Source organism: Nyctereutes procyonoides, unplaced genomic scaffold (assembly GCF_905146905.1).
Source record: "Nyctereutes procyonoides isolate TBG_1078 unplaced genomic scaffold, NYPRO_anot_genome, whole genome shotgun sequence".
Taxonomy (NCBI): domain Eukaryota; kingdom Metazoa; phylum Chordata; class Mammalia; order Carnivora; family Canidae; genus Nyctereutes; species Nyctereutes procyonoides.
This window is the reverse complement of record NW_026575123.1, coordinates 2,109,820-2,123,152: the sequence shown is the minus strand read 5'-3', so window position 1 is coordinate 2,123,152 and position 13,333 is coordinate 2,109,820. Positions and strand designations below refer to the sequence as shown.

The following is a 13,333-nucleotide window of genomic DNA, read 5'->3' as shown; positions in this document are numbered from 1 at the left end:
GAATGAGATAGCCCTGGCAGCTTTTGTTCTGTAAATAAAAATTCAAACTATTCAAAAGCTACTGATAAAATACAACAAAGCCTATCCTCTCCAGTATTTATCTCAGGAAATTCAGAACTTATTTCTGAAAATTTTAAGTAGGATTTATTTGATAATTTTAAATAATGAGGCAAAAGGCAAAAGAAAAATCTGAGGACAGAGATCTGAGAGATCAAAGGAAAAGAGAATTTTAGTTGCAGGTAAAATCAGAATATTTTAACAGACTAACACTTATAAGAAATAATCATCTCTGACCATAGCCCTCTGACTTGATTCATTACTGTGAAGCTGAAAGCAATAAACTTAAAATCTCAGGGGAAAATAATTATTTTTTCAATGAATATTGTGTATTTGATTAAATCATTAAGCCTTAATTTTGGCTAGAGTTGGAAATCAAATGCGTATTTCTTGGCTATTATATTTTTAAAAGATTTATTTATTTATTCATGAGAGGCACAGACTGAGAGAGAGAGGCACAGACACAGGAAGAAGGAGAAGCAGGCTCCTCGCAGGGAGCCCAATGCAGGATTTGATCCCGGGATCATGACCTGAGCTGTAGGCAGGTACCCAACTGCAGAGCCACCCAGGCGTCCCAATTGCAGGATATTTTAAAGCTAACCACAGATAGGTTGCCTTAGCGAAGACAGAAGTAGTTATTCATTTGGCTTCATTTAAGCTGCCCAAACATTTATTTTCCTAAATAAACTCTGGTAATATTAGTAAATATGCTCTAATTTGAACCCTACAGCAACTGAGATGGAGATTTCTCAGTTTGAAATATATTTTCTGTTTCCAGCCCAAGTTAAAATATATGAAATGGTTCTTACAAATGAAATATTTCATTGAACTAAAAATTCAGTTCCTGATCTCACCAGCCACATTTCAAGTGCTTAAGAGCTATTCAGAACATTTCCACATCTCTGTTGTGTAACACCCAAGAAGACCACAAAAAACAAATGCTTTATCACTTTGCAATCCTTATAAGATACAAGAGATAGTAAGGCTTATTATTATTTTTTAAAGATTTTATTTATTTATTCATGAGAGACCCAAAGGGAGACAGAGACACACAGGCAGAGGGAGAAGCAGGCTCCCTGTGGGGAACTCGATGTGAGACTCAATCCCAGGACTCTGGGATCACACCCTGAGCCAAAGGCAGATGCTCAATCACTGAGCCACTCAGGTGCCTCAAGGCTTATTTTATTTTATTTTTTTATATATAAAGGATTAAGTACATATATTTTCACATTTCATTTTAAAAACAGAGAGGGTTAGAGAGGATTAGTCTTTGCCTCAGAAGTCTTTATAGGGGATAAAAAAAAGTAAGCGGCCTATAAAGATCTTAACACTGTGCATTCCACACATGCTACCTACATAGTCTTAGTTCTAGTACCTGTAGCTCTCTTACATAAGCATGAAGATGAACACTGGCATGTGTGCCAAATATCTGAAGAACATGCAGTAGGGAATCTAAAGATATTGAATGATGCTCCCTGCAAAAAACCAAGCCAAATGGATTACTGCTTGTATTTTCAGAGCTACTATGGAATATTGTGGCCAAATTTCTGTGGGCTATTCTTGTGGTAAGTACACTGACCAACTCATCCCAGTTTGCCTGGGACTTTGCGGGCTTTAAAACTGAAAGTTCCACATCCCAGGAAACTCTCAAATCCTGGTCAAACCGAATGGTTAGTTGACCTTAACGATAAGGGATAGTGCTTTATGTGTCTTGTTTATTTTCCATAATGGCAGAACTGAATGGCAGAACTGAATGGCAGGGACTGAATGATTTCTATATTAACACTTATACAATGATTAATACAGATTTCTATATTGACGATATATATGTTAATACAGATTCAACATAATCTGGCCCAATCTGCCTTTCTAGTTTTTCTACTCGCAAGAATCTTATGTGTTAACTATAGTGAATTTCTTCGCTTTCCCAAATCACACACTATGCCTTTGCTTAGGCTGTTTTTTTGCTTAGGCTGTTTTCTGCCTGGAATGCTTTCTTTCCCTTTGAACATATACCAAATTTATTCAAGGAGGTCTAATTTAAATAGTAGGTCTGGTCATAAGCCTTCCTTGATACTTCCCTTTCTTCAGTTTCCCCTAGTCCCCAATAAAATGACTTGCTTCTGCTGTACTACCAGCATTTAAGAACATCCTTTCTTTTCTTTTTTAATAACTGATAACCAATTTATTAAAAAGGTTGATGTAAGCATCTGCAATGGTGACTTCAACCTCACCTTCTAGCTCAATACTGATGGAAGTAATTTGCTTAATAATTTCAGAAGGGCTGTGCAAATCTATGAATCGCTTGTGGATCCTCATCTGAAAATGATTCCAAGTCTTAGAACCTGGACCATAAGGAATTTTTCTTATAGTGATTCTCAGGAGCCTTGGTAGGCATCTAAACTGGTCCTTACACTTTGAGATTCTTTTCCTTTGTGCCTCTGATCAAGTCAGTACATACCTTCTCCAAAGACTTTAGGTTGCAGCTGGTTAGGTAATTCTAATTCTGTGAATTGCTACCTCTGGTTCCACGGGTGTTTTCCCGATGTCTTTAAAAGCCATGACTGCAGCTTGGCTCCCTGATGAACTTGTTCCTTTGGGACAGGGAACAGCAGTGAGTCAGGAGTTGAAGCTGGGTGTACAAAGTTCTGCTATTATTGCACCTGTAATCTTCTTCAAAGAGCTAAAAATATTCTTTCTTTTAAGGTTTGCCTCCTCGTGTTAATACATGTCTACAGGATTGCTTTCTTCTCTGGACTAACAGTATAAAGGGGTCTATTATTATTACCAGTGTCTGTCCATTTCTGGCACATAAGAAATGCTAAATGTTAAAGTCATTATGTGTCTTACAAATTTTAAAACTTATTATACATTTATTATCTCATTTGATCTTCTCAGTAATTCCTGAGCTTGGCAAAGTTGATTGTAGGATATTCACTCGGTTGGTGAACAAACAGGCGTCAACAGTGACTAAGTAAACCACGGTTAGTAGAGGTAAGTGATGGGAATGAATCCCAGGTCTTCTGACTGCCACTCTTTCCTCTATATCCTGCTGAAGGTTAAAGGTCACCCAACAGAATTACTCTGATGGTAAAAACAGGGTGATCAATAATATCTGAAAAGCAGACTGTGTATTAAGTTTCTTTCCACTTCCTCCAAAACCCATTCTATACTGGAACACTACTTTAACCTCCCCAATTTAATTCTTTCTGGTAAGAATCGTCGGCTGGGGCGCCTGGGTGACTCAGCCAGTTGGGCATCTGCCTACCGTTCAGGTCACGACCCTCAAGTCCAGGATGCAGTCCCAAACTGGGGGGGGGGGGTCCCTGCTCAGCGGGGAGTCTGTTTCTACCTCTGCCCCTCCCCCTGGAGAAATAAAATTAAAAAAAAAAAAGTGGGCTAAACCATTTGATCTTAAGTCACATTCCCCAAACTCCACAGGCTACCACAAGATCAACCCTTACTGAATGATGGAAGTTTTACTATTAAGAGGAACTCTCTTAATACAGTAAATGTCAGAGATTTCTAGTTTCAAAGCGCTTTTCAAATTTCAGACCTCTTGTCTGATGGATTCTTTCTACTTCGCCTCTGTATCTATTCTAGGTTCAATCATTGTATAAAGGGGAAAGCCCCGGTTAAGAATCTAACTTCAGGAAAGGGCGCTGGTCCGGGTCTACCATTCTGATTCTGGGCTGTTTCTTTTTCCACCAGATAAAGGGGAATGATGCCACACCCACCTCGTGAGGACGGGAGGCCGCGAGAATTAGAGATTCGAGAAGGAAAAGCGACTCGCAAACCTTCATTCTAAACCCTTAAAAAATTATTAGTTTTGCCAATATAATATGATCTACTTAATTTTGGGGGCGAAAATGGTCCTCCAACCTTACTTAGTTAAGCAAAGTTCCTATCGCCCCGGCGCCTCTGAGCAACTAGAGAGTCCGCCTCCCCACGGTCCTCCAGGGACCGGGGAGCGGAAAGGCGCGCCCGCAGTGACGCATTTATCCCGCGCGATGACGTGGCTGCCAGGCGCCCGGCGGCACGTTGGCCAGGCCTTGGGCGGGCTTCAGGGGGCGCAAACATGGCTATGGCCAGCGATTTCTACCTGCGCTACTACGTAGGGCACAAGGGCAAGTTTGGACACGAGTTTCTGGAGTTCGAGTTTCGGCCAGACGGTGAGCAGCGGAGCGGGGCGCCGCCGCCGCCGCCGCAGCCTAGCGCGATGCGCGGCTGGGGGAAGCGGGGCGGAGAGGACTCCGAGGAGGCGGGGTGCGGTGAGCCAGCGTCAGTGGGCTTGCAAGTCTGTCGTGGGGGCCGAGGTCACTGCTAGAGCCGGAGTAAATACGAACTGAAGACTCTGAGAAGCATAAGTTGGTTCTCTGCATAAAAGAAAATTCACGGGTGTAAATGAATTCAGAAAATCTAATCCTGCCAGGTACTGAAACCTTGAACATAGGATAATGAGAATCCTACGTTCAGCGCACCGGAAGAGACCTTAAAGCCATCTAGTTTACTTGACGTCATCCTTGAACATTTTAAAGAACATCCCACCACGCCCTGGTCCAATGGATGCTTAAAATCTTTCGGGGACCGGTAATTCTCGGACTCCCCATTCAACCATTGTATTCGTTCAGGCGCTGTCTGTAAGGCCACGTGTCTAGGAATAGGAATGAGACCCACTCTGAAGAAGGAAAAGCTCCACCTATGGAAGAATGGGTAGAATGATGTGGTTTGGGTGATTAAGTATAGTTGTTCCCATAGGATGCGTTAAGAATACAAACGAGGGGAACGGTTAGGGCTACATGTAGGCGTCAAGGAAAGCTTCCTAGAGAAGGTAACAGTTGAAATTGTAGCTGGTATGCAGGGCTATTCTGGGTTCCCAAACAGACCAGATTGGGGGCGCGCCGCTGATAAAAGCCAAAGGCAGAGAATCTACTGTTGGTGAAACAAGAAAGGAATTTAGTTCAGAGAGGCCGGCACCAAGGAGACCATTGACTAGAGTCTCAAACACTCTCTCTACATGCCAAAATGCCAAAGATACTTGCCAAAAAAAAAAAAAAAAAATGTGGGGCAAAAGTGGGTTTGAGATCATGGTGGAGGTAGCCCAAAACCTCTTTCAAGATGAGTCTTGAAATGAGAATAGACATTTTTTTTTAAAGATTTTATTTATTTATTCATGAGAGACACAGAGAGGCAGAGACACAGGCAGAGGGAGAAGCAGGCCACATGCAGGGAGCCCGACATGGGACTCGATCCCAGGACTCCGGGATCACGACCTGAGCCGAAGGCCGACGCGCAACCGCTGAGCCACCCAGGCATCTCCAGAATAGCGATTTTCTTGGCCTGTGAGGGAAAAACAACAACAAACATTCAGACCGTTGGAAGTAGCATGAACAAAGGATAAGGTGGAAACTGCTGCCTTGTAGGTGCAGCATATTTTGTTTTGAGAGCCCTGATTCTCTTTAGAGAGTTATTGTATATTGAACTCTCCTTAGAACCAGGACAGTCCACCTGGGTAGATTTTTCTGTCTTTGAATGCCCGTTAATATGCTGGGCAACATGTAAATACAAAAATTGAGGGTACAATAATGAGCAAGTCTCTTCAACTTCTCTGAAGGAGTTTTGCTTTGGGTAACAAAGATGTAAAACTAGCCATAAAACAGTGTGGATATTAAATGATGTGTTATGCTTTGGACAGAGTTCTGTGAGTGAAAGATAAAGCACAGAAGCATCACATATTAGGGAAGGGGGAATAGTATCAGACATATAAAGAAACTCAAAGGAACTACAGCCCTGCAGTTCAGAAACCTTAATCACTATTCTCCTATGTTCTTGCCATGTCTCTTCTAAATTTAGCTAAGGAGCCAAATTTACCTGAATTCTCCATCTAATCTTTTCTTAGGTGATACTCCTTTTAGTGCCTTTGCTTGTGAACAGCTTTCAGCTTGCCTAGATCATGTTTAGTCACATAAATTAAGTAGTCTCATTATCAGGGAGAGTTCATGCCAGAACAGTGGTTTTCATCCAGTTGTCTGCCACCACACCATTCCATATACTTCCTTCAGTGATCAAGGGTCACTGCACGAGGGTAACCTATCATTTTAGAGATCAGGACCACATTACATATGTATATGAACAACTGACTATAGCTATGAGGAGAAGCATGCATCAGGGAGTACAAAAGTCATGGATTAAAGTTAAGTGTAGGTCAGCTAACAAACTGGCCGACTTTTATCTAGAAGCAGTACATAGTTTTGTATCTTAGCCACAGTGTTAAATAGTAGCATTGCCATGCATAGATTAATTTGAAGGAGATAATTAAAAGAACACTTTGGAGTAGTGGGGAAAACGTGAGTATTGGGAGAAGGTAGACCTAGAACTGAATCTTTGTGACCCTGGGCAAGTTATTTAACTCTGTTTTCTCAACTATGAATAGTTGAGAGAATAAAACCTTTTAAGGGTTGTTTTACCGATTAGATCTAATGCTCTGGGTAAATGACTTAGGGCCAATAGAGACCTACTACATAGGCTTTAAAGAAAATATTAATTCCTTTTTCAGAGTCCCTGTCTAGTTCATGAGATAGCTTAGGCAAATGAGCCTTAAAAATGACCCCTCTATTATATTGAATTATATTGAAGGCATGAAATATTTAAAAATTATGTTAAATATTTTAAAAATCTATTGAAGGCGTGAAAGTTTTGAAAATGACTGGCTTCATCTTTAGCCAACTTTTTACCAACAAATATTTGAGTGTTTACAGGTCTAGCATTGATCTTATGCTGAAAGGGCAGAAATATTAATGAAAATAGTATAAATCGTCTTTACCTTCAAAATTGCTTACATTGTCATTTATTTATTTGTTTGTTTATTCATTTATACCAGTTTTTGCAGTTATAAATTGAATTTTTTTGTATTCCCCACAGGAAAGCTTAGATATGCAAACAACAGCAATTACAAAAATGATGTCATGATCAGAAAGGAGGTAAGTTCTTTTTGAATGTCTAATTTTCTACATTTAGACCATTTTCTTCATGTCATTTTTGAATTTACAAAAATATACCTAAGGCTGTATTGCTGTAAAGAAGCCAATTTATAGGTTGAAAAGGGAGTCTTTAAATTAGATATAACGGTAGCATGTGTAACAGAAGTAGATGCAATCTGAGTATATTAAGTTGTAGTCCCACTTTTGAACATATAATTTCATTCATTTTATAATTAGTTATGTCTCCTTATCCCACTCCTTATTAAACTAATGGATAGTCAAGATTTAAACACAGTGAATTTTGCATGAAAGGCTCAAAAGTTAGGGCTAAGTAAGAAAAAGTTCAGAGCAGTAACTGGGATATGTACTTGTATTTGCCTCTGTTCACCACACAGATTTTCCAAATCACCATTAACCATTCAGATGTATTTGAGTCCCGTGTTACAAAGCAGATCCAAAGTTTTAAAAGGGGGCTAGTGGAAGTTATTAATTTATTTATTTTAATTTAGTAACAGATATATATTAAAGGAAAGGGCAAGAGAGTTAATAAAGTTGTAAGATGAGTGATTCCCTCCCAACTTGTACTTTTGGAATCAGTATTAGATTTTCCTGTGATACTCTCTGAATATTTAGGTTTTGTAACTTTGTATTATCATTTCATCCTGAGTTGTGGGAAGAAATAGACATTGTGGAATTTTTATTGTAACTTGTTTTCAGGCTTATGTACACAAGAGTGTAATGGAAGAACTGAAGAGGATTATTGATGACAGTGAAATTACAAAAGAAGATGATGCATTGTGGCCTCCCCCTGACAGAGTTGGCCGACAGGTTCGTGTTCAGTGGTTCTTTAGGCATGGTAGTAGAAACTGGTAATATAAATGTTGTGTTTCTACTTATTTATTTAGAATAGATCCTCATTGATTCTTTGGTTTTCCATTTATGTAGTAGGCATCTGATCAGTACTCTTTGATTTTATTTCACTTAGTCTCATTTTCTGTCCTACTTCTGAATAGTAAAGGAGTCAGTGCAGAGCTCTGAATTTAGACATCTTCCTGACGAGTCTTCTATGTAGCTTCATGAATTAAAGTTATGATGTTTTCACACTGTTATGAATAATTTCTATTGTATATTAATTCTATTAAGAAAAAGTACAGTGTGAAATTCAAGACAAGATTCTTATTGACTATAAAATTCACTTTCTTGGGGATCCCTGGGTGGCGCAGCGGTTTGGCACCTGCCTTTGGCCCAGGGCGCGATCCTGGAGACCCGGGATCGAATCCCACGTCGGGCTCTCGGTGCATGGAGCCTGCTTCTCCCTCTGCCTGTGTCTTCTGCCTCTCTCTCTCTCTCTCTCTCTGTGACTTTTAAAAATTTAAAAAACATAAAATTCACTTTCTTCATTTTTATAACTTTGAGAACTCTTATTTGCACCCTTAGGCCCAAGAGAGGGATTTGATTGCGTCTTTGTGCAAACTGACCACCGCATTTGCCTCCTGTTGTTCCCTTCGGAGTAATTAATGTTTCTCAAAGGGCTTCTGGAGAAGTTTGAAGGCTTAATTTCCCTCTGTAGAAAGACAGTTTGATTGGGTCTTTTCAACTCTTGGAGAATTGAAATACAAATCCTGGAGGAAGAAACAGTTAATTTCATTTTTGTATATTCCTGAGGATTATACTTTATATCCCCTTCCTTGACTGGAAGAAAATATGGAGAAATCAAATGCTGATGTTCTGTGCAATCACTTAACTCTTCTATTTAAAGAGGCATTTTTTAGGAAAGCAAAGGTAATAGTTAATAGTATTTATGTGACGTAAACAGTTCTGAAAAGTAACTTTTTAAATCTTGGTTTCTTTTATGCAATAGGTACATATGTACTAAAAAACAGACACTATAACAGCAAATCATTTATCTCTTTTAGACTCAGAGAGAACTCAGTATTTTCATCTACCCACTTGATGATGGGTTTATGTGTTTTGGTTAGTAGGGAGGGGTAGGCATGTTCCAGAAATCATTTATTGGATTTTTAAAAAATTAATTAATTTATTCATGAGAGACACAGAGAGGCAGAGACAGGCAGAGGGAGAAGCAGGCTCCCTGGGGGAACCTGATGCGGGACTTGATCCTAGGACCTTGGGGATCACAACCTGAGGCAGGCGCTCAACTGCTGAGCCATCCAGGTATCCCTATCAATTGGATCTTTAAGTCAAAGATTCTATGATAGTTTGAGAGCCTTAGTTAATTCTCCATTTTGTGCATGTCATAAACTGTGTATAATTAGGTTTCTTGGTCAAAACATAGCTAAAATGTTCTTTAACGGCATTTGGTATTTTACCTGATAAATCACTACACACATAGCCTCTTAATTATTGATTTTAGATTTGCAGATAAAATCTAGGGAAAAATTTATACAATAATTGGGGCACACTAAGAATGTCTGTAATATGTTACATTTGCTTTAGTAGGTATTAATTTTACATGCTTTGTGAAGTCAAACAACTCTGAGTCTCTCAGTCTTAACAGCCCAGGACTCTCATATCAGTACCATCATTTGCTTGTAAATATCACTGTTTTCATAAGCTTTATGAGTCGTTTATGTGTCACTCTTACATACATCATTTATATGTATAGTGTCTTATTTATAATATCTGTGGAAAACAGTCTTAGTTGATCCTAATATTGGGGACTCCTGAGCAGTCAATGGGATTTTTATTTTACAGAGTTTTTATTTTACATAGTTTATGTCTATCAGATCAAGTTTCTTTCTTTTTTCTGTTTTTTTTTTTTTTTTTTTCTCCTCTGACTGCTAGAAAACTTGCAGCTAAAATTGGGATCTCTTGACAACAAGAATTCAGATGTCTCTGAAATGGAGTTTTATATTAACTACATTAATCTATTTTATTTTTTTCAGGAGCTTGAGATTGTAATTGGAGATGAACACATTTCTTTTACCACATCAAAAATAGGTTCTCTTATTGATGTAAATCAGTCAAAGTGAGTATGCTAAAGTATTTTGACTAAATTGATGTAATTTATTTGACAGACTCATTTTAGAAGGAATGGTAGCCATAATCTGGAATTATTTCAATAGTAACTTACCAGTTTATTCTCCAGATATAATTCTGACTTTTATGTCATTAAAGACTTGCTTTGCCTAACCACTTTGACAGTGACTAACAGCGTATTTTTCTGATTTTAAAAAAAAAATCTTAATTTGATCACTATGTATAATAGTGACCAATTTTTTTTTTTTTTTTTGTGACCAAATTTTAATAGCTGTTTTTGGTAAAAATCTGGATAAAGTTTCATAATCTTGTAAAGAAATCCTTATTGATTATATCACCTCAGTAGCTTAATATCACATCATTTTTCTTCTTGAGTTTAACATTTGAAAGAAATTTAATTAATAAATTAATTACTTAGAGGAAGGGAGAAAACAATTAGAGGAAAGGAGAAAAGAATGAATGCATAGTAACTGTTATATACAAAAGGCTAGGTTCATCAAGCCCAACCAGATTTTTGAACTATCCATTGATTTTCCCACAGTTAGGGAGGATGTGGCATTCATACCCTAACTGGGATCTTAAATTGGTACAGTTTTCTTTGGAAAGCAGTGTGATGATTATACATGAAAAACTGTTAAGATTGTAAACTCATCTTTGACTTAATAATTTCATTTCTGAACATCTATTTTAGGGATATACTGTCAAAGCAATGAAAAGGCTTTATTATTCAAGAAAATGGTCACTAAAGTCTTATAATTGGGAAGAAATCAAAAGGTCTTAACAAAGAATTGTTAATTAAAAGTCATTTGTGAATTGTTTTTAATGTAACCAAAAAAGTAATGTTAAAAAGAGCACAGGGAATGATTTTAGTTATGAAAATAGAGAAATGCCAAAATATTTATAGTTATTCTGTGAGGAGTGACATTTAATAGTATTATGAGTATTATTTTTTCTATCTTTATAATTTTATATACTTTCTCTGTTCTTGATATGTATAGCTATTACTTTTATAAGAAAATAAATACTTAAATATGTAATGAATACTGGTGAAGAAAATTTATATTTTTTTTGTAGAAAATCCAGAGATAATTGTTTAGTTTGTTCATTTTAGTTGAGACAGATCCTTCCTTTCTCCTGAATGCCTTTGTTTTGGTTTTTGTTTTGTTTTGGGAATTAACTTTAAAATTAAGTGTTTTATTTTAGGAACGAAATAATAACTTTTATCTTTTTAAATTTTAGGGATCCTGAAGGCCTTCGAGTATTTTACTATTTGGTACAGGACCTGAAATGTTTAGTATTTAGTCTTATTGGATTACATTTCAAGATTAAACCAATCTAAATTGTATGTTTTTGAAGCTGTTTTTATATTTAATTAGGGGTTTGTCATTTACACTATTGGGATTTTTATAAATGTGAAACTTTTTTTTGTATGCCAACTAAAAATAAGAAAATACATAAATAGGCTAATGGTTATTCTCACTTGGGTCCAAGTGGTTAGACAGTCCTCACACATGAAATTCTGTAAATAAAAGCAACCTTTTGTTGAGAGTTTGCTCTAATAAAACATATCAAAGCCTGAATGGAGAGTGATTTTTTTGCTTTTGTTCTTTTTTTCACAAGGCCAAGTCTGTTTATTCAGTTTAAGATAATAAAGAGTTGTTTTAGTAGGTACATCCTATGCCAGAAGTTCTTTCAGGCAGAAATATTTTGCTAGATTTTCATTCATTAAAGGCAATTGTAATCTTCCTTTATTTCTTCCATACCTAATGGGACTTAATTTTTGGTGCCTCTAGTAGTTGGTTTTTTTTTTTTTTTTTTTAAGATTTTATTTATTTATTCATAGACACAGAGAGAGAGAGAGGCAGAGACACAGGCAGAGGGAGAAGCAGGCTCCACACAGGGAGCCCGATGTGGGACTCGATCCTGGGTCTCCAGGATCACACCCCAAGCTGCAGGCAGCGCCAAACTGCTGCGCCACTGGGGCTGCCCTAGTAGTTGTTTACAGCAGGTTTTTACATTTATCACAACCTTACAGAAATTATTGGAATTTAAATATTTTTGGCATAGTCAGTAATTGCCTACAGTATTACAAGAGTGAAGTCAGCACTCCAAGTTAAACATATCTTTTATTATGCCTTTATTCCTTTTTTTTTTAAGATTTTATTAATTTATTCATGAGAGACACACAAAGAGAAGCAGAGACACAGGCAGAGGGAGAAGCAGGCTCCATGCAGGGAGCCTGTTGTGGGACTCGATCCTGGGACTCCAGGATCACGCCCTGGGCCGAAGGCAGACACCTAACCACTAAGCCACCCAGGGATCCCCTCCTTATTTCACAAAAGATTTTATCAATAAGATATTTCACAATATATTGTATTTTTGTAGGAAATAAGTTCTCAGCATTATAAGTTATTAAAAATTGAGACTTTAATGCACATGTTCGTGTCTATGTATTCTAATTATAAATGAGCATAGGTTCAACTCATGATTTTCAGTTCCCTGCAACCTCTTGCTGATAGACTTGATCTTTAATTACTTCCCCTGTTAGTAACTATGCCCCAGGTATTGTTCTTCCTCCATCTGAACCTCTACTTTTTAAAAGTGTGCCATCCTGGTAGTGATAATTCACTTGCCCTGTGGTCAGTCCGGACTTACTGGGTGACCTCATTGGTAGAATTGGTCTCTGAAGGTTTGCCAGTACTCCTGAGCTTTGTTCTAGTGACTGTCCACTCAACTTCTTTGAGAAAATAGAGATGTTCTGCATCTGTAGTCCAATAAGGTAGCAACATAAGTACTTGAGATGTGGCTAGTCTAAGTGAATTTATAGTCCTATTCAATTAAAAATATTTTTCAAAATTATGAAAGATTTCAAGTATAAAACTTGTTACAAGAATTGTAAAATGAATACAACCACTCTAGATTCTATACTTAATAATATTTACTGAAGTAAATCTCTTCTAAATCCTGTCCTGTTGATTTTTCACTTAAGAATAAAATAACTGGTGTAATTGGTGTCAACAGGCCACTTTTTAGTGCTATGTAGTTTTGATCAAATTTAGATAGCCGGTGTGCCTTGTGCCTATCCTTTGGACATTGTAGCTGTAGAGCATTTCTTGGTATCCTGTTTGCCATGTAATCCTGTTTGATCTTGCACATTGAGTGAAAATGTATAGCCGTCATCCAGGTTTGCCCTGGAAAGTTGCCTGATCTCCACTGTGCAAGATGATACTGTTATCACCTCCAGGTCTCTTATGAAAAGAAACATTTCTGTTCAAGTTGTAGACATTGATATGCAG

General features: G+C 37.5%; 1 protein-coding gene across 2 annotated transcripts; it reads left to right on the top strand.

Moving 5' to 3' along the window:
- The first annotated feature begins 1,471 nt into the window (after nt 1-1,471).
- On the top strand, nt 1,472-11,610 carry MAGOHB (mago homolog B, exon junction complex subunit). 2 transcript variants are annotated; one of them, XM_055336777.1, is made up of 7 exons: nt 1,472-1,622; nt 2,956-3,051; nt 3,769-4,229; nt 6,979-7,037; nt 7,755-7,865; nt 9,944-10,026; nt 11,277-11,610. In XM_055336777.1, exons 3-7 carry the CDS (start codon nt 4,136-4,138, stop codon nt 11,374-11,376), a joined length of 447 nt encoding a protein of 148 aa, XP_055192752.1. In that variant the 5' UTR covers nt 1,472-1,622; nt 2,956-3,051; nt 3,769-4,135; the 3' UTR covers nt 11,377-11,610. The 2 variants fall into 2 exon arrangements, with proteins under 2 accessions (XP_055192752.1, XP_055192753.1); XM_055336778.1 differs by lacking the exons at nt 1,472-1,622; nt 2,956-3,051; nt 3,769-4,229 and adding an exon at nt 4,248-4,489.
- The last annotated feature ends 1,723 nt before the right edge of the window (nt 11,611-13,333 follow it).